General features: G+C 40.3%; 2 protein-coding genes across 4 annotated transcripts; both read right to left on the reverse strand.

Annotated features, from left to right (window-relative positions):
* Window positions 1–1,101: 1,101 nt before the first annotated feature.
* LOC111837575 (prostaglandin E synthase 3) lies at window positions 1,102–6,535 on the reverse strand. Its single transcript, XM_023799759.2, has 8 exons — window positions 6,315–6,535; window positions 4,384–4,497; window positions 3,806–3,875; window positions 3,609–3,707; window positions 3,176–3,265; window positions 2,890–2,946; window positions 1,972–1,999; window positions 1,102–1,785 (listed from the first exon to the last, which is right to left on the reverse strand). Coding segments are annotated over exons 1-8 (480 nt in total). The 5' UTR covers window positions 6,317–6,535; the 3' UTR covers window positions 1,102–1,765.
* Window positions 6,536–7,637: 1,102 nt separating this feature from the next.
* Window positions 7,638–19,088, reverse strand: LOC111837536 (nascent polypeptide associated complex subunit alpha). 3 transcript variants are annotated; one of them, XM_023799710.2, is made up of 8 exons: window positions 18,944–19,088; window positions 18,320–18,395; window positions 12,452–12,537; window positions 12,279–12,356; window positions 11,767–11,913; window positions 10,991–11,119; window positions 8,796–8,918; window positions 7,638–8,701 (listed from the first exon to the last, which is right to left on the reverse strand). In XM_023799710.2, the coding sequence occupies exons 2-8, from the start codon at window positions 18,387–18,389 to the stop codon at window positions 8,687–8,689; spliced, it is 648 nt and encodes a 215-aa protein (XP_023655478.1). In that variant the 5' UTR covers window positions 18,390–18,395; window positions 18,944–19,088; the 3' UTR covers window positions 7,638–8,686. The 3 variants fall into 3 exon arrangements, with proteins under 3 accessions (XP_023655478.1, XP_023655479.1, XP_072571633.1); XM_023799711.2 differs by having other exon boundaries at window positions 18,929–18,947; XM_072715532.1 differs by lacking the exon at window positions 18,944–19,088 and adding an exon at window positions 18,502–18,917.
* Window positions 19,089–19,437: the final 349 nt, after the last annotated feature.

Here is a 19,437-nt window from a genome sequence, read left to right on the forward strand (position 1 = left end):
CTTTTGCCCATGTCATTTGGGGTTCTGCATAATCCAGAGTTTAGTACATCGCAAATAAGATCAATACAAGTGCCTTCATATCAACTTCTTCAACACTTGTATTCAAGAGATTTAATTTGTAAAACTTTACATTATGTTCTACTGACAAGACAGTTATGGCTCCTTCCGTCTTTGAACCTGACCAAGGATGCTCTGGGGGGGGGGGGGGATGATGAAGGTGTGGCTGCATAGAGCACAGGGGTACATCCTGAATAGGATGTCCATGCACACTCACACCCACTCACTACAAGGCTCTGTATCACACAAAGAAAGCCATGTGACACAGGGAAGACGTGAACACACACACTGATCAAAGCAAATTGAGTGGTGGTGTTAATGAACGATTCATTCTTTAAATTTTGTTTTTTAATTACCGATATGATTTTCATTGCTGCACTGACTCCTTCATTTTGTTCAGTGAGTTGATTGTTCAGCTGGCTCACAAACATGATCAGTTAAGTAGATCATGAGATCTTGGTGGTGAATAACATCATTCCCCGTCCTCTGGTGTAGCGATGTACAGAAGTCTGAAAGTCAGCATGACGATTTGTAAATTATTTCCAACTTCAAATCCCAGAGGCAACAACACTGATCATTAAGCCACTGTGCCATTCTACACGTTTATCCACTTTTAAGATCCAAACGCCATTTTGTCATTATAGCATAGATTTTACTAAAATTATCACGAGTTACCATATCACTACTTTAAGTTGTTAAAGACTTTAACTCCTAAAAAGTGTTGCTTCATTAATGGAAAAGTGTGACACCACCCTTTAATTCATAGTAAAAAAAAACAAATATACCTAATACACATATCCTCAGGAAAAACACATCATGAAATAAATCAAAGTTTATTAGAAAGATAGACAATAAAAAAGTCCTCCATTGCATTCAAGCTGAAATTATTCAACCAGTGATGAACTGATAGGTTGATATACATAGTAAATAAGAATATCCCGGCTACACACACAAACTTGACAGTGCAAATACAATTTGGTCATGTTTAGTTACCTTTTAATTCTTCAGATTCAGATGTATTAGTATAGGCTTTATTCAACTGTACAACTGTACATGTAATTGAAGGGTCAAAATGTACACTCAAGTACAGGCTTCACAGAGCTCTGTTTTACCAACATGTGGTCAACTGTCATACCTGCCTCCCTTTGCAATGTGGCAGAATCATTCATGGAAACCAATCAATTAGCTCTCAGACAGACAGCAGTACTACATAAGCATGAATGCTTAATACACAAAAGAAATCATCAATGAGAAATTTAAGATCTATTACAACTGGAAAAGTGAAGAGGGAATTACTATAAATGCTGGAACATTTCATACTGATCACTGCAACTTTAACAGTGCTTAACTTTTTAAATTGTACCAAGGGAACATACAAAAGTGGGATCTGAATTAGACCCCTTTGCTAATCTCTCCTCAGCAAAGCCATATACTTGATTAACTATACATTGTAATACACTGTGGAAACATGAAAGTACATCATGGTACATGCAGGATAGAACCACAGCACACAGCACTGATGGAGCTCTGTACAGTATGCATATCAACCCTCAAAGCCTTTTTGAAACCGTTAGGAAAACTGACTTTTTGGATGCAATGAGGACACCCCCCCCCCCTCAAGAAAAAAAAAACAGAACCAAAAAAAAAAAAAAAAAAAAAATTTGTGATTTCTCCAAGTTGTCACAAGAACTGTGGAATAATGGTGACTTTACTCCAGGTCTGGCATTTCTGAAAATAAAAAGATGAAATATTTCAGCTTTCTGCTACCAGTAAGCAGAATGGAAGAAACTGGTTATTCCCTCAATTTAAAAACAAAAACGAAGTCCCCAGATCAATGGCCATGCACGACCAAGTCCAATACAAATGAATAGGCGTAATTTTGAAAAGTAGTATTCTTGTGAAACGCATACTTACTTTCATCATCACTATCTGCCGATTCATCCTAGGGGGTAAAAAATGGATATAGTCAGATTAACATGCTAAATGCTGTATACTGACACTAAACTGTGCTTCCAGTAACCGAACAAGACTTACATCAGCTGTTAAAATTAAAACTAGATTATGTATCCAACCTAGGAAAGACAGCTTTCTATTGATCTAAAAATAGTACTATTTAATGTCAGGTAAAACTGATGTTCATTTAGGTCTAATAGTTATAGTCAAAGTCAAGAATGAGAGAAGCTTTAAAAACCTGACATTGAAGTTATGTCAACATAAACTGGTGCATCTATGTTCACAGTTAGTGTCTAGTGATGAGACCGACTATATAAAATGGAAGAGGGAGGAAAAAAAAAAAAAAAAAAAAAGATAAAGCAAGCATATTTATAGATTTGTAAGCAATAAAGGCAGCAAGCATATATATATATATATATATATATATATATATATATATATATATATATATATATATATATATATATATATATATATATATATATATATATATATATATATATATATATATATATATATATATATATATATATATATATATATATATATATATATATATATATATATATATATATATATATATATATATATATATATATATATATATATATATATATATATATATATATATATATATATATATATATAGGTTTTGGAACTGTCGCTGAAACACTTTCCCCAGCTGTAAACACTGAGTACGTCGCATACTGGGATGCTTTAGGAGGAATCTCATTACAGACTACCTGGAAACATGGCCAAACAATATTTAACCACATTTACCATGACCATTTCAAAAACAATACAAATTAATAGTAAATAAATACAATACAAAAGTGATAGCTACACAAAGAAACAGTAAAAATGTAAAGTAAATCATACATCGTCGGCCCCGTCCACCTCTGGTAGGTCATCCTCCCCGCCCATGTTGTTCATCATCTGCAAACATTACACACACTCAATATTCTGAAACACTTTCCTTAAATTTCTTCATGGCATTTTCAGATCGCCAGTATCATTTAAATGAAGGTATACCTTTACATCAGAAATATGTGTAATGTCATCATTGAGTCACCATAAAGAAGTTTCATAAATCTTAAGACCGTTAATAATAAACAAAAAAAAATCCACCTTCTTACACCAGCAAAACTGTCAACTATCCCCATACCTCAGAGAAGCGGTCAAAGTTAGACAACTCTTCATCTGAATCATCCTCCCAATCCTTCCAGTTGTTGAAGTCAACACTGAGCCAATTGATCTGTGGAACAGAAATGAATTTCACACAACATTGTGGAGTGATGCACAAGTATGCTGAGAACCCAGGTTTTACATTTGACAAGAAAATCATGTCAATTTTAATCAGTGAGTGAAACTACTTTCCACTCCCATCAATATTCAGAACACAAAGCCAAGCAACCCTCCGAGACAGATATAGGCAGGGTAAGAATAATTAGCAGTTAGGGGTTATATACTGCAGAGAAGAATACATTAAATGTTTTTCAATTTCAGTGTACAAAAGCTGTTGGAGACTTACTGGTAGTACATTACAACTACAAATGATTTGGTCTTCTATAGGACATCAATATATACAAAAGTCTCACCTTTTCTTTCTGTTTCGTTAGCCTTGGCCACGATTTCCCAGACTCCGCCTTCCGTAAACAGCACAACACAGATCGATCTGTACGTTTGTGTTTGGATTCCTATATGAACATTAAAGAAACAGTCATTATCTTATCACAGAAGCACCACTGCAAGTGAAACCAAAGAAAAGCACCAGTGACATAACAGTAAATCTTACATTTTGATCAATTGCTTCAAACAGGTCAATTTCATTCTGATGTTTAATGTTATCGAGCCCACCAAGACAACTGGGGGGAAAAAAAAACAGAAACATAATATTGATTCAGCACAAAATACCAGTACATTGGGTGCAGAAGTTTAAGGTCAAATAATGATTTGCAATGGGTTGACCTAAACACTGTCATAGAATTCCATGTGAGGCTACTGCACAATCAAATCAAGCACCATATAAACTGGAACTCGTAAATTCAATGCTGCAATACAAAGAGCAATCTGATACAAAGGTCTTTGATTTAACTCCCTACACTAAGAAACTGTTACTGTAGCAATCCTACCCTACCACTGTATTGTATACATATTCATTTGATGGTTACTTTAAAGCATTATAAAAGACTAATATTCACTGACTTAAAATGCTAATATGAGTGTACCAAATTAGATTTCCAAAAGGCATTGGCAGAAATAAAATTTAGCACACATTCACAGTAATCAATGTGTCTTGTAACCATACAGCCTAAGAAACGTTTCAATAGATGTCCTTGATTTGATATTGAACCAAAATAATGAATAACTTACCTGAAACCAAACTTTGATTTTTCAAAATTTACTTTAACATCTTTACTGTCCTCTACACAGAATTCAATGAAGACATACTCCCGTCTATCATACCACTTTGCAGTTGCAGGCTGCCTAGAGATAGTAGAAATAAATGAATTAGAAATCAGCATGATGTAAGGCTTTGAAATGCAGAGCCCAAACGAGAATTAAGAAAACTTGTATTTTGACATCACCACAGAGCACATTTACAGAACAGCATGTTTTACGGAATTTCAGAAGACTATAATCTCCGATTTCTGAGGGTAAACAATTATCTCATTCATGTTCTTCCTTCCTCCCTTTTAATTTCATACTACCTTTACGTGACAATGGTGCCCTCTTCTGTTCAATACAGAATAGCATTGGTCAACATAGCCTTAAGAGCCGGGTTGCAAGGTTAAACACCTGCACATTAAGGGATGTTTTTTTTTAAACTACTGTGAATATTTAACAGAAAAATAGTTTTCGCCGAATCTTTACATTTCATCTTGAATACCAGATAGGTCCTCCTCTAGGTGGAATATCAAAGACACCCAGTTGATACACTAAAAGTACATTTTTCACGTTACAGTAAAACCCTAAAAACTCTGTCGATCTCATTTTCCAAAAAGTATCACGCAAAAAACATGCGCCATTACACTATTTTCTTCCAAAACACAGTATGTTTATCATAAATTATTGCGCTTTTAACTTGTAAAATGGTTGGCATATCTGGATTTTTTCTTACCAGACGTATAGTGACCAATGAACGCACACGCCCAAGTTTACAAAATGGCATCATTTATAAAATTATCTGGTACTGTAATCCTGTCAGGGCAAATACGTAGTACAGCCAAACCAGCTAGCACGAACCTGACATGAGTGGCGAGGTAGTAAACTGTAATGAAACATTATAAATCAATGAGGAACGTTTCGTAAATGTTAAGGGTTGGTGGTCAGTGAAAGTGCAAACACAAAAAATAACGGGCTCCCCACAAAACCCGAAACTGTAGAAATTCTAGCGCGTGAATAACGCGCGGCTATGCGCTTCCCCCATAAACAGCGCCAGCTAAGGTTACTGTGATCTGGAATTATAGAGCCGCCGATTATCTGTATTAAGAGAACGTTCCAGAGTCACCACGGCAACGGGCCCTAGCCATGTGACTACCCAGTTACCCAGAATTTCACAGCGTAGGGAACGTGCCTTAATAAAACTACTAAATAAATGGAGGGATCGTTTGCCCAATATTACACTTAACAGCGTAACTGCCCTTGGCCTTGTAGTTAGCCACCCTACCATGTTGGATTTTAAATTACAACAGTGCCTAGTTAAATTATTAGTCGCCCTGTTACATTTTATTTTTGTTAAATATATATACACACCAGTTATCTAGCTGATCAAAATAATTCAGCTAGTTTTTTGACATTCATCTAAGAAGCAACATGGTAAACATTCCTTTCAGTTAGCTAGCTAAGAAGCTAGTTAGATTATAATCATCCCACGTTCTATCTTGCACTGGGGGAATATATATATTTCAAAAGAACATTTTATATTTAAGATACCTAACCATAAAAGACTACTAAGCAAGGTGCTATCTATTAAGAGTTTTTTTCTTAGAAATGCAATGGCTAAGCACATGCTAAAAGACATTCTGGAGCGCACGTTGAAACCCATCCGATTTCCAGTAATGATCTGAATACGACACGCTATAACTAAGGACAATAAACCAGTATCCTAAATGCACTGTGAAGCGAGGCCTACCGCGAATTCACAGCCTGCACTGCTCCCGCCAACCACTGAACGAGTGTACCTGTATATGACAGACATCACGAATAACCCCAATACCATAAGGAGCTAGCATGCTATCGAGCTAAAGGCTGAGAAACCACTGTTTAATGTGCCATCGTTGCCCACACTCCGCACAACTTACATCTCGAAGACTAATTTAATCTTTTCTTGAACTGCAGTATCGCCCCTGTGGATTGCCTTGCTCGACTCGCTCTTTCACTACACTAAGAGAAACGAGAGAGAAAGGCGAATAACGATATAGGCGACTCCACACTCCTCGCGCGTTTCTTTTTCTCGGTCTCGCGCAATGACGCAGCGGTAGCGCTAGACGTTTCTAGATCATCCACTATGGCCGCTCTGACATACAGAAGGTGGAACCTTTGCGCGCCCCGCCCATGACGGCGTGATTTCCATGGCAACACGGTGCAAAGTTCTGTTACAGAAACTACATTCAAGGCCCATGCCGACATTTTCGCGCGATCTTGCTAACCTGTTACTGTTGTTGCGATTGATTCTTTTAAACACCGGGAAACCACATCGTATTGTGTTTTACCCAATAGTCTTGTTCGTGAAGCATTTCATTGGATTTCCCAAATGTTAGTAATTCGATTTGGCAACACAGCATTGTTGAATTACCTCAGTTTATGTGATGTGATTCCTTTTCTCGATTAGCTCATTCAACTATCTTCGGCGACCGGCCAATATTCAATTACGCCCTGTTCTGCTGTAATTGTCACAAGCTTGTATTTTGATTAGCAGGGTTGCAAACTCTCACGCATCTGGCATGACGCTCATGCTTTCACTCTCAAGCTCACGCAAGAAATCTTACGGCAAATCTATATTATTCCTTCATCAGCCTAAAATCACCCACGTCAAAAACCAAAGTTGGCGACCCTGTATTAGTGATACAGAAGACAACAGTTTGGCAGTCTGAAGTTGTTTTTTTTTTAGAAATCCATGTAATTCTATGTATATTTATATGTCTGAAAACATTACGTTCGAATGGACACAAAAGTACAATCTACATTTTCGACCTCCTTGCTGAAAGATATCGAATCTTGCAAATGTATGTAAAAAATTCTGCCAACTTGATCATTCTTTAAATATTTTAAAAGCTTACAGATTTATATGACCTACATACTACGGCGCTTAGCTACAAATCTGTTGTTAGATCTTACTAGGTTTAATAATACAAATTGCTTGATGTTTACCAGTAATATAACCATTAACAAAAAACTGAATTGCATTTCACATTAGTAGCCCCTACCAAATTTTTGTAATACTATGTTATATTTGCATGCTTAGCATACAATTACATACAATTAAGCTTTTTTTTGTGGAGTCAGGGTCAGCAGTTAATGTTAAAGGCCTTGCTCAAGGGTCCAATAGTCATATGATTACCTTCTGATTTTTAACTTATCAGTCCTATATATGATAAAATAACACACTTTGATTTTGTGCCATGGAAATTCAAATGCTTTATTGGAAACTAAATATTTACCAAAACAAAAACAGACCTTTAAAAATCTGTTAGGTGTGTGTTAAAGCATCAACGACCGCAAAACCAGATCTGCTAAGCTAGTTTTTCTGTACAGATGGTAACTGTTCATGTGTTACAACAGGGGACTGTATAAAATTCTTACTTAAGGGATTTCCTTTTAGATATTTGCCTTTTGACAATTACAATCTGTTTGTTCCTTCATTGTTCATATCTTGCTAGAAAATGAGGAACTTGACCAGCACCAGTATGTTGGTACTGCAATAACTATTAAGGAAATAATTTCCATGTTAAAAATATGTTGGTAATAAATTACGAGGATTACATCACTCTACCCACAATCTGACTTATTGTAAATGACTGAATTTCAGTTGTTTACATTACACTTAGCTAACATGTATCCCAAGAGACATAAAACTGAGAAAGCAAGGTCAGCCAGTCCCTGGAGCAATCAGGGTTAAGGGCCTTACATAAGAGCCCCATAGTGAAGTCACTCTGCTATCCCTGGGATTTGAACCAGCAAGCTTCCAATCACAGACACAGAGTCCTAACCCATAAAGCAACACAGTGCCTCATACTAGAACAAGATGAAAATAATCACTCCGGATCTAGCAGGTGGGACTGCCACACTCAGATTCAAAATCAAATTTGATCTTAAAATTCACAACTGTTACACATTCAGTGTTTATTCTGTCAATGCACACTGGACATGACTATTATAAAATACAACAGCACAATTAATAGGAAAAAAGGCTAAAGAAAATAGGGGCATGAACATTCTTCTTGGATGTGTTGATTTCAGATGTGACTGCAGAGTGCATTTTCACTTTAAGCCAAGGACACTAATGTGAGCAGTGTTTTTTTTTGTTTTTTTTTTTTTGTGAAAAACAAAATCAGAGCAATTGCCATAAGAGAAACCCAGATGGGGAGGTCAGAAGTCACAAGGTTATAAATAATACAAAAACGTGGTGTAGATTCATCAAGTTCTTGAAACACCATGACTCAAGTTGATGCGTCTACATAGTCAGCTCCTGTAAAAGGGGGAAAAAAAAAGTGTACATATGCAATAATTCAATAAATATAACACATGCAATAAAAAATTCAGGATTACATGTACATGCTTACCATGATGGCATTGACAATGTCATTGTTGTTGTTTTTAAGGGCGCGTACAGCCTTTGCCCGAGACACATTAGCTTGAGACATCACCAGCTCAATGTCCTTCACTTCCACCCCAGTCTCATCAACCTACGAGACACAAGTTTCACATTTATACACGCAGGCATTTCATGTGGTTGGAAAATCACCAGTCTGCAAATGCATGGATCTAACTTCATTTAAAATGTGATTTGACACACAAGGATAAACCAGTTCCAGGGATATCAGGCAGGTAATATTAAATGTGCATCAGTGACCATATTGGGTCAGTTTACACATGATCTATGATTTGAATGTCTATATGATATGTGGAGTCATTCACTGAGCTGAATACCCTTCCCATTGGTCATAGTGCAAATCAGAAGTAATTCACTCATGTTCTGCTTGTAATTTACCATTATTCCATACCATTATTATAATGTCCTGGCTGTACTACATGTCTTCACCAGAATGCAAAGAATTTGCACATCTGTTCCACAAAGCACAAAGCCACTTTAAATTGAAAATATTTCATTACATATTTGTAGTACATGTTTGAAAACATACTGCTCATTTGTTATCTATGTTTGATTAAAGCTATTTTTTAGTTATTTATCTATCAGTTTTTATTTAAACCAACACAGTTTCAGGAGTGATTCAGAGTTATATTTCAGTGCATGTTGTACATGTATAACTCTGCATGTGACAAATCTTCAATCTTGTATCTACTAGATATCTGCCAAAATGTTCAATTAAATACCGAAGTGTTCATCGTACTGGCAGGAATAACTGGTGGTTCTCAGGCTACCACTTATTGCTTGACAAAAAACCTCCATTAGGCATCCCTGAGTCACACATTTTAAGCATCAGGACTAGCGATTGGTCCAGTGGCCAATCAGGAGACTCTGAAGATTTCCTGGGGGGCCGCTTAGCTGTTGTGACATCAGAAACAATTTTAAATTTGTTATTTAGAGCCGGTCAGAAACCAATTTTTTAAACAAACATTAAAATTCTCCAATGCTTTTGAATGTTAATCAGCGAGATCTCTCTCTCTCACACACACACTCACACCCACTTCGAACATAGTGCAACTAATCACTTGCTATTGCTAATCACTGGAAGACTCTCAGACAGCGGATGTTTGAAAGAGACCAGGCAGGGCTGAAGAAATTTGACTGTTTGAATAGTTCAGTATATAATTTATTTTTCTTCTTGAAATATCAGTAATTAATTTATCAGGATAAGACTTGAATTGTGGTTTTATTTATTTATTATAAGTTCCCCCAGAACGGAGACAAAATGGGCTGGTCTTGGGCATAAACCTCCTGGGCTGAAAATTAGTCCCACTCCGTGCCTGATTAGTAACATGTGCCTGTGCAGAAAACATGACTGAAAACGTGGCTCTTAAGGATCATAGACTGTTGGCCCACTGGACCAAAGCTCTCCAATACAGATAGGTCAACACTAATGTGTTTGGGGTCAGATATACATTACATTGTGGGGACCAAATATCCCCAATATGTAATAAAAACCTGTTATTTGGACATTATGGGGACTATTCATTTTATAAAAATCTGTGACTACAATAAAAAAAATTTAAAGACTTGCATTTTGTGTGGGTATGGTTAAGGTCAGGGCTGGGTAGGGGTTAAGTTTGTCATTCTTGGGATTAGGGTTTTGCCCATAGAAATGAACGAACGGCCCCAACAAAGATGAGTGCCAGTCTGTTTATATGTACGTGTGCATGTTCATATCAAGGGGATGCTCTGTGGCAAAAAGCTAATTTAGAAAGAGTGTGCTGAGGTCCACAGAACCAACAGGGGAGCAGCCAGGGGGAGCAGGCTGCTCCGGAGGGACAACCTTTTTAAAAATTCCATTTACAAATTTCACAACAAAAGGACCTCAGCTCAGATGACAAGCGTTTCTCTGCAGTAGAGCATATTTACACTCAAAGAGCCAACATCTGGCAGCCTTGGAGGAGCTGAGGTTTAGGGTCTTAGTCAAGGAGCTAAAGGCACTGACCTTACAGACACAGGCAGAGATGTTATACCTGCTGAGCTACATTCAGGTTGCAGAGGCTTATGAATTACATGGGGACCCATAATAAGATTCTCTTACACACACACTACCGTTTCCTGGTTCTTATTTTACATCCAGACCTCACTGAGCATTCACGTCCTCACCTCCTCCTCCTCGCTCTCCTCCTGCACGGTGGGTGTCTGCGTTTTCTCCTGGGTACTTGAGGCCGCTTCGCCTTGGACCTTGAACTTCTCCGCTGCAGCCAGCTGGGCCTGCTGTGAAAGGTCCTCGATCTGAAGGCAGATAAATCAGCATGTAAGGTTGACTTCTGCTGCATTTTTGGCATGGGAGAGATGCCCTTGATCGAAGGCCATTTCACATTCTTGAAAGCTTTTGATGATAAAACGGTGGAAGTTCTACCAGGAACAGGCAGTCAAGACATGCGTGATGTTGCTTGATATACCAAAAAGTTAAGTTGGTCTCAGCGGACTCAGAAGATCAGTTGTTTTGGAAACCAATGTGTGTAAATCAGGGAACAGTGCTTAACAGGCATGACCTATTTCATCTAGCACATTCGTAATTGCACTTGCTGAGATAAATTTGGCCAATGAGGTATAGAAATGGATGTTCAGAAGTAGTAAGTCCATGTCTTGAATTAACTGAGCATGGCTCTTAACCCCCAGCTTCTGGGGTGCCGCATGTTGTCTGACCCTGTTCTGTGATCCCCCCCCCCCAAGCTATGGTAGATGGGGTGGATGAAGAGAATTATTCCAATGCAATTGTATTCATACTTGTACAAATGGAAAATTAAGGATTTAATTTTTTTTTTAAAACATCAATAGAGTGTGACTTCATTTTAAATGATAATTTTAGTGATGGCTAGTGTAAGTTATTTAAAAAAAAACAAAAACAAAAAAAACACACTTTCCAAAATCCTTACCTTGGCTTCCCCAAAAACGATATAGGTGTCTGACGCGGGACTCTTGTAAACATCTGGCTTAGTGATAACAAAGAGGATGTTCTTTGATTTCCGGATCGTCACCCTGGTTATTCCCGTCACCTGTCGCAGACCCAGTTTGGACATTGCCTGGAGTGAAATTGGAAAGGTCATTCGGAGCATGCTCGGGGGACGTTTGGGTGGTGGGGGGGTGGGCTATGTGGGTTAGAACTCTGTGCCTGGGATCAGAAGGTGACCAGTTCTAAGCCGACAGTCGGCAGAGTGATGCCATTGTTGGGCCATTGATCCCAAATTCTCCAGGGGCCCCGGATAAAATCCGACCACATACTGTGACCTGGAAACTTATTCTCATCTCACTGTATGTGTGTCTGTCTCTCTCATGGAGGACTAGATAAGATAGACAAAAACATGATTTCCACATGGGGAAGAATGAAACATTACTATTCTATTGTTACACTATGGTTCCTTTATGGCTGAGGATCGGAAGGTCCTACCTTACGCGCCTTCTTTTCACTTCGGCTTTGCTTGGCTTTGCTAACGGGTTCCTCATCAATCTCTGCAGCTGCTGCAAGCTGAAAACAATGCAGAGAACGAACTCTTACGCGTAAGGATCAGTGACACACGGTATGGAAGCTGACGCTGCCACTAATGGGTAAAAGGTTCACACCTGCGCTTGCTGCGTCCGTGTTTGTGTCGAGTCCGGTTCCTCCAGTTCCGGTATGGAATCATCGCTGTCTGATTCTGTGCCAGAGCCTGTGGAGCACCCAACACATTCTATTCAGGTCATCATTGATGTTCACAGGACTCAATATGTTAATATTAACAATACGTCACTGTGATATCTACAGAGTAATTCTGAAGGTTTTGAAAGATTAGGGTCACATTGTTGCCCCACACCTGGACTGGGGGACAGGGTTCAAATCCCACCCCTGCTCTGTGTGTGTAGAGAACAGTCATGGTCAAAAATACTTGCACCTGTGTATTCCTTTCAGAAAATGCACCACTGAAAACTGAAAACCAGAAAACTGCTATAATTGGGTATTCACATTTATTTATTTGTTTCGTTTGCAGTGGAACATTCCTAAAAAGGAGAGGGGAAAAAGTCAAATCTGATACCATTCCATACAGAACCCAAGAAAATAGACCAGACAAAATTATTGGCACCCAAAACTCAATATATGACAGCACACCCTTTGGAAACTATAACAAATAAGTCAATTCCTGAAATAATGAATTAGTCTCTTACACCTCTACTGGAATCTTGGACCACCCTTCTTTTGACAACTGCTCTAGCTCTCTCAGGTGGGATTGGCACATTTCACGGCAACTAGGTCCAAACTGGCAAGACACCATTTTACTCCGCTTCCTCTGCTGTCAGGGGAGCTTTGCGAACTCTGCATTTTGGTGGCAGCACTCTCTGAGGTATGCAGACTGGGGAGTGGCCATATCTCTGTAGGTGGATACACCTACTTTTGGTCTGGTCACTCTGACCGCTGCCATACTTAGGGAGTAGCTGTTGCAGGTCAGCTCCTCCAGATGGTGTCTGATGACACTTTTCAACAAGTATATTATGAGGCTCAGGCTAAGGCGCTGCTTGGGTGTCTTGTGTGTTGTTTCCAACCACTGCGAGTGATGTCTCATTGAGGGAGACCTTTTACTCAACTTCACTAGATGGTTGATGGGTGCCCACAAGGAGACACTCCTCTGGTCATGGGTGACTATAATGAAACCACTGGCACTGACAGGGCTGGCCATGAGGATTGTGTCGGTCCCCATGGGTCTGGAGACCGGGGTGAGAGTGGCTTCATGTTCCTCAACTTTGTGAAAGGCCAGCGGCTGCGGGTCCTGAGGTCTTGGTAGCCTTAGTAAGACCCTAAACCTCAACTCCTCCAAGGCTGCCAGGACTACGCCCCGAGCCACATCATTGTATATTGGAGTATTATGAAGATCGATCGATCACATCCTTGTGTGCAGACACTGGAGGCTCTTGAACTGCAGGGTCTACAGAAGTGCCCAGTTTGTGACTTCTGATCACTGACTTGTTTCTGCTACTCTAAAGACTCAGCTTAGGTCCAGTAGGCCACCACCTACAAGCAGAATCAGGCTGGACTTGGCCAGACTCCAAGATCAGGCCGTTTCTAATGAGTGCCCTGGATATTATCGAGAAGAGTTGCAGCACAGGTTTGGTGTAACTCCAGTCTGTACCAGGAACTGAGAAGGATGGCTGTGAGGGCTCTGAGGGCAGATAAGGAGGCATCTGTTAGACGAATCTGTGAGCAGGTGACTCACCATCTGTGATCGTCCTGCTTACGGAGGAATTACGTACATCTGAATCTGTTCCTTGGAGACTTGCAGTCAGGGCGGGTGATGGAATGAAACTGCAGTTGTAACCTTTGAACAGTTGTTTAAAGCTGATCCTCCAGCTCCGACATCTCTGGGTTCATGGTTCTTGAGGCTGATCCTCCAATCAGCTGTGAGGTTGCACGGGTGGTGAATCAGCTGGGGGTAGGGAAGGGCACAGGGATCTGTGGTATCCGGGGTTGACTTTTCCAGGCTGGTGGCAAGGCTGTCCTCCTGGCAATGCAGGTAATCTTTGCTTTCATTTGGGAGTTAGATGTCATCCCGAACTGACTAGAAAACGGCGCTTGTAGTCCCTATCTGGAAAGGGAAGGGTGATCGATTAGATTGTGGAATCTACAGGGGGATAACATTACTCTCAGTGCCAGGTAATGTCCTTGCTAGGGTCATCCTTAACAGGATCCGTAATCACTTGATCACCTACCAGCGACCGGAACAGTCTGGTTTTACTCCTAAGTAGTATATCATGGACCACATCCTGGCACTGAGGGTTCTCACCGAGCGCAAGCATGAATATTGGCAGAGGTTACATGCAGCCGTTGTTGATTTCCATAAAGCATTTGACTTGGAGTTGATCGAGTTGGCCTGTAGGACGTCCTGAGACTTTGCAGAATCCCCCCCGAGGTTGCTGGATGTCATGGCTGGCCTGTACACTGGGACCGTGAGTGCTGTGCAGAGTGGATGGAGAACCTCCACTTTCTTCCCAGTTGATTGTGGGGTTTGCCAGGGGTCCGTTCTTGCTCCTACTCTGTTCAATGCTTGCATTGACTGGGTGGTGGGCAGGATCGTCGGGTCCAGCAGTTGGTGAGGAAAGACTTGCTGATCTAGACTTTGCCAGTGATGCAGTGATCTTTGAGGAGTCGATGGAGGCTCTGATTGGGGATCTCAAGAGACTGAATGAGGAGTCTGAGTGTCTGGGATTGTGAGTGTCCTGGATAAAAACCAAGATCCAGGCCTTTAAATGACTTCTTAGACACAGTCATCAACAGTGTCTATCTGAGGGGAGAATGTCGACCTTGTCGAGAGATTCACTTACTTCGGCAGCGACATTCATCTCTCTGGTGACTGTTTCTATGAAGTCAGCAGACAGATTTGGAGAGCATGGGGGGGTAATGAGGTCGCTGGAAAAGGGTGTGTGGCGCTCCCGATCTTTACAAGAGGACTAAGGTCTAAGTCTTTAGAGTCCTGTCTTGCTGTATGGTTGTGAGACACGGACTCTATCCAGGGAACTGAGACGAAGACTGGACTCCTTCGGTACTGTTTCTCTTTGAAGAACCTCTGGGTACCACTGGTTTGATGCAAGCATTGCTAGGGGAGTTCCAAATGAGGTACATTACCTGCATTGTGAGGGAGCATCAGTTACGGCACTACAGCCATGTGGCATGTTTCCCTGAGGGAAACAGGCATCGTGTTGCTGAGGACCTGAGCGGATGGACCAAGGTGAGTGGAGGGTGGAACTGGACCGTGTGTCTGCCTGGGGGGGTTCGCCAGTCAGCATCCCAAGGTGTTTCATCATGTGGTGGGTGCAGCAATGCACTGCATCAGCACATGCTCCCCAGCCTGACTGACCCGTTACTTGCCACAGGTGAGTTTAAAAAGTCACATCACATGAGTCAAATCCAATTATTTCTTACAATTTTGGAAAAGGTATGAATAATTTTGTCTAATCCATTTCTGGAATTCTGTGGGGATTTAGCTTTTTTCCCCCCCACAGCCTTTTTGTGCTGTGCCAGTGCAAACAAAAGAAACAAGTCGATACCAGAGCATTTGAAATTGCAACAGTTTTCTGAAAGAAACAATGCATTTTCTGAAGAGAATGCACTGGTGCCAATATGGTTGGCCATGACTAAGTCCCTGTGTGTGGACAGGTTTCCTCAGTCTCCTCCCGTAGTCCAAAAACATGCTGCTGATCAAACTGGCATCTCTAAATTTCTCATAGAATGAGAGTGCAGATGTGTGTAGGCTCTGAAATGGACCGGCATCTTGTCTTAGGTGTTCCCCTGCCATGTGCCCTGTGTATTGCTGGGACAGGTTCCAGAATCCCCATAACCCTGTACCAGAAAAGCACAGGGATAATGAGAGTGCCTGAACTTTGAGCTAAAGTTCATTTATTACTATCATAAGGACATACATCACTATCAGATACGACTGCTTTGTAGGTTACATGGGAGCCTTTAGGGGTCTCCATGGCTAATACTTGTTTAGTTTTTGGTAGTCTCTAAAAAGATATATTTAACCCAAAATAGGAGCTATTTGCACAATCGCACGACAGCTCTCCCATTTTAGACGCGTTTTTGCAGCATTAAGGCTGAACACTAATACAGCCACTCAATTTTGTGACATCATCGTCACAGATTAGCCAAGGCAGGGATGCCAGCAAGAGCAGATCGAGTAATTATCAGCTAGCTTTATATCTAGCATACAGTGAGATGAAAGTCTCCTCTCTTGGTTGAAGTCTGCAGTGATTAAAAGGCACCAACTTAAAGGGATAGAGCACCTGCCCCTGATGCTCTATCCCAGGCAGGGTGACACGTCATCAGTAAGAATGATGTGTGTGCAGGGACACTCCAGAAGAAGCAGTAGGCAATAATGAACCTTTAGTGCTTGATTGGGAATTAGTCATTCTTTGCATTTCCCAGTCTAAGCTATCTGGAGATGCACCCCAGACAGATATACACTAATTCACCTGGCAAGAAACAAAAGGGTTGTATCTGGGGCTAAAAACGGAGCAGATGCAGCAAAACCAGCTGACCTGTCCACATCTGGGTCAAAGCAGTAGACTGGCAGAGATAAAACAAGCTTTCAAAACAGCACCAGTTATGTGGAAAGGGGGAATAACTTCTTTTGCTTTCATTAGAGCAGAGGTATAGTTCCAGAATTTCCCCCAGGTACCGATAAAGTCTCTTAATCTACAAGCACATGTTCCTGGAAGCAGAGGAAGGAAGAGCTGAAGCAGATAAGATTAAGGGAAGATCTAAGGGGCAAACAAATAATCAAATGACAAAAAGGATGTTTCATCAATAAAAGTAAAAAAGTGAAACATGACGTCTCCTCCTTTCAGCTAATCCCATTTTCAAGTAAGAAGAACAACTAGAATGAAAATTCCTGAAGAAATTTTGAGATGGGTCTATTCTGCTGACCGTGGAAGAGCTGGTGCATTTACTTATTGATTTAATTATTTACTCTTGTAGCTGTGGCATGAAGACTGGCCGAGTAGGAAAACTTTGACTGAAATGCATTGAAGTCAATGGGAGAGAACGAGGGATGAAAGACAAGTGCGGGTCAAGATGGTGGTCATAAGATGTTGGGTGATGAGGCCTGAGGTTAAATACCGAGTCTGTGGCATGAACACTGACCGAGTGGAAAAACTTTGATTGAAATGCATTGAAGTGAATGGGCTATTCATTGCAATGAAAAAGATCGATCCATATTACTCTTCACATGGTTAGTTAGATATAGGCTAATGCTAGGTAAAAGTTAGCATTCAATGCATTCTTATGGGAATTTTAGTGTGTTTGATTGTGAATAACATCGCCATGGTAACGCGATCTGCGAAGAAAAGTAATAGCACACCTCACACCATCAAGGACTCACTTTTGATGTATAGATTGCCTGGCGACCCGCATTAATTGCCGAAAACCACGGAAAATAAATAAATAAAGTTTTTTCCCGAATTTGAAACGGAATTGCACGCGATCCGTAAGGTGCACCGAGACAAACGGTATGTCAGTCCGTCCGTCTAGGTAAGCCCTTCGACTTGGCACCAAAGTTAACTCCGTCCATTTCACGGGCTAAGCGCAAATTCGGAAAACATAGTTTACTAGGTGAAGAGTAATATTGACCTTTCATTGACATGAATAGGCCCATAATAAATAAAGAAGAAAATGAACAAAATCTTGGGCGCAATCATTATGACCAGAAGGTGGCGCTAGCTACATCTATACGTAAAATCAATTAGTTTTGCCGTTAAACCGAATACTGAACAAGTAAATCATTTTAAGTTGCGCATTCGTACAAAAGATTAAGTACTCTTCATTATGTTGCGGAATGAGGGGTTTCCAATTACTTTCCTTATTGACATTTATTCGCGAGTCGACTCGTTGTACTGTAATGGACTAACATTTTGCACTTGGTCTAGATCAAGCAGAGCGATTTCGGCATGCAGGGACATACTAACCGGTTTCCACTTGAGTCTGTTGCATCTCCCGTTCCGTGGCCGGTACCGTGTCTGTGGCTTGGCTGGGCATACCTGTCTATGGGAGGTTTGGGTTACTTGTCAGATTAAGAGTATACAAATCTCTCAGCAGCAAAAATGTACTTTGCTAAGGATGAATTACACTTTCATCAACAGACACGTACAGAACCCTCCACATGGCTGAAAGTCTTGTAAAACTCCAATATATAGACTTTACAGACATAGAAACATCCGTTTGCAAAGGCTAAGATAGCTCGATAGTTTAGATTCGTACGTTTCAGCAGCACACTACTAAGCTAAGGTTGATGATCCAATGACCAAGATTATTTTCGGTTTAACTCAAGTATTTTAACATTTCTACGTGAGTTAATATCTTCGCATTATACTATACGGTGGTGAAAAAACATCACAAAAAATCACATCAGAAAGCATCAGGAGAACGACCGCTAGCAATAACAGCGAACCGTGTATAATGTTGTACTCTCTAACCAAAGAAAATATTGTCAAAACGCACAAAACAGGTAACCAGCTAGTTATTCTACTAAAACACCAGGGAAACGCTGTGAAGAATTAAGAACTAAAAATATTCACAATCAAATCGCTTACTTCCGCGAGAGTTCAAGATCCCAGGCGGCTTGAAAAGAGGATTTCACCCCGAGCTGCATAGTGCTTCCGGTTCACCGGCGTATTCCACATGGCGCATGGCAATAGTGACGCCCGGTTGGATAGGCGGTACATCACAGGGTATCGCTTCACACATGCGATGTTCATTCGCGGGTTGGTTGTTGCTTCAGTGTTCTTTCCTTTGTGTTACTTTCTTCAGTGTTCCAGACGTGTGTGTTAGCGGGCTTCAGCAATTATGTAAAACATGTTCATACACATCCCGATATATGAATTCAACGTTTCCTTGTGCTATTAACGAAATAAATAAATAAAGTTGAAACTATTTTATGAAGATGTACATTTATTCGGAATATTCTATCCAGGAATCTTAGAAACATGACTATAAAAAAACAGCTATATATGGCTGCTACAAATCATTAGATAGCTCTCAAATATTACGGCATACCATTTTTTACAACTTGTTTACCCATTAATTT

Source organism: Paramormyrops kingsleyae, chromosome 8 (genome assembly GCF_048594095.1).
Source record: "Paramormyrops kingsleyae isolate MSU_618 chromosome 8, PKINGS_0.4, whole genome shotgun sequence".
Classification (NCBI taxonomy): Eukaryota; Metazoa; Chordata; class Actinopteri; order Osteoglossiformes; family Mormyridae; genus Paramormyrops; species Paramormyrops kingsleyae.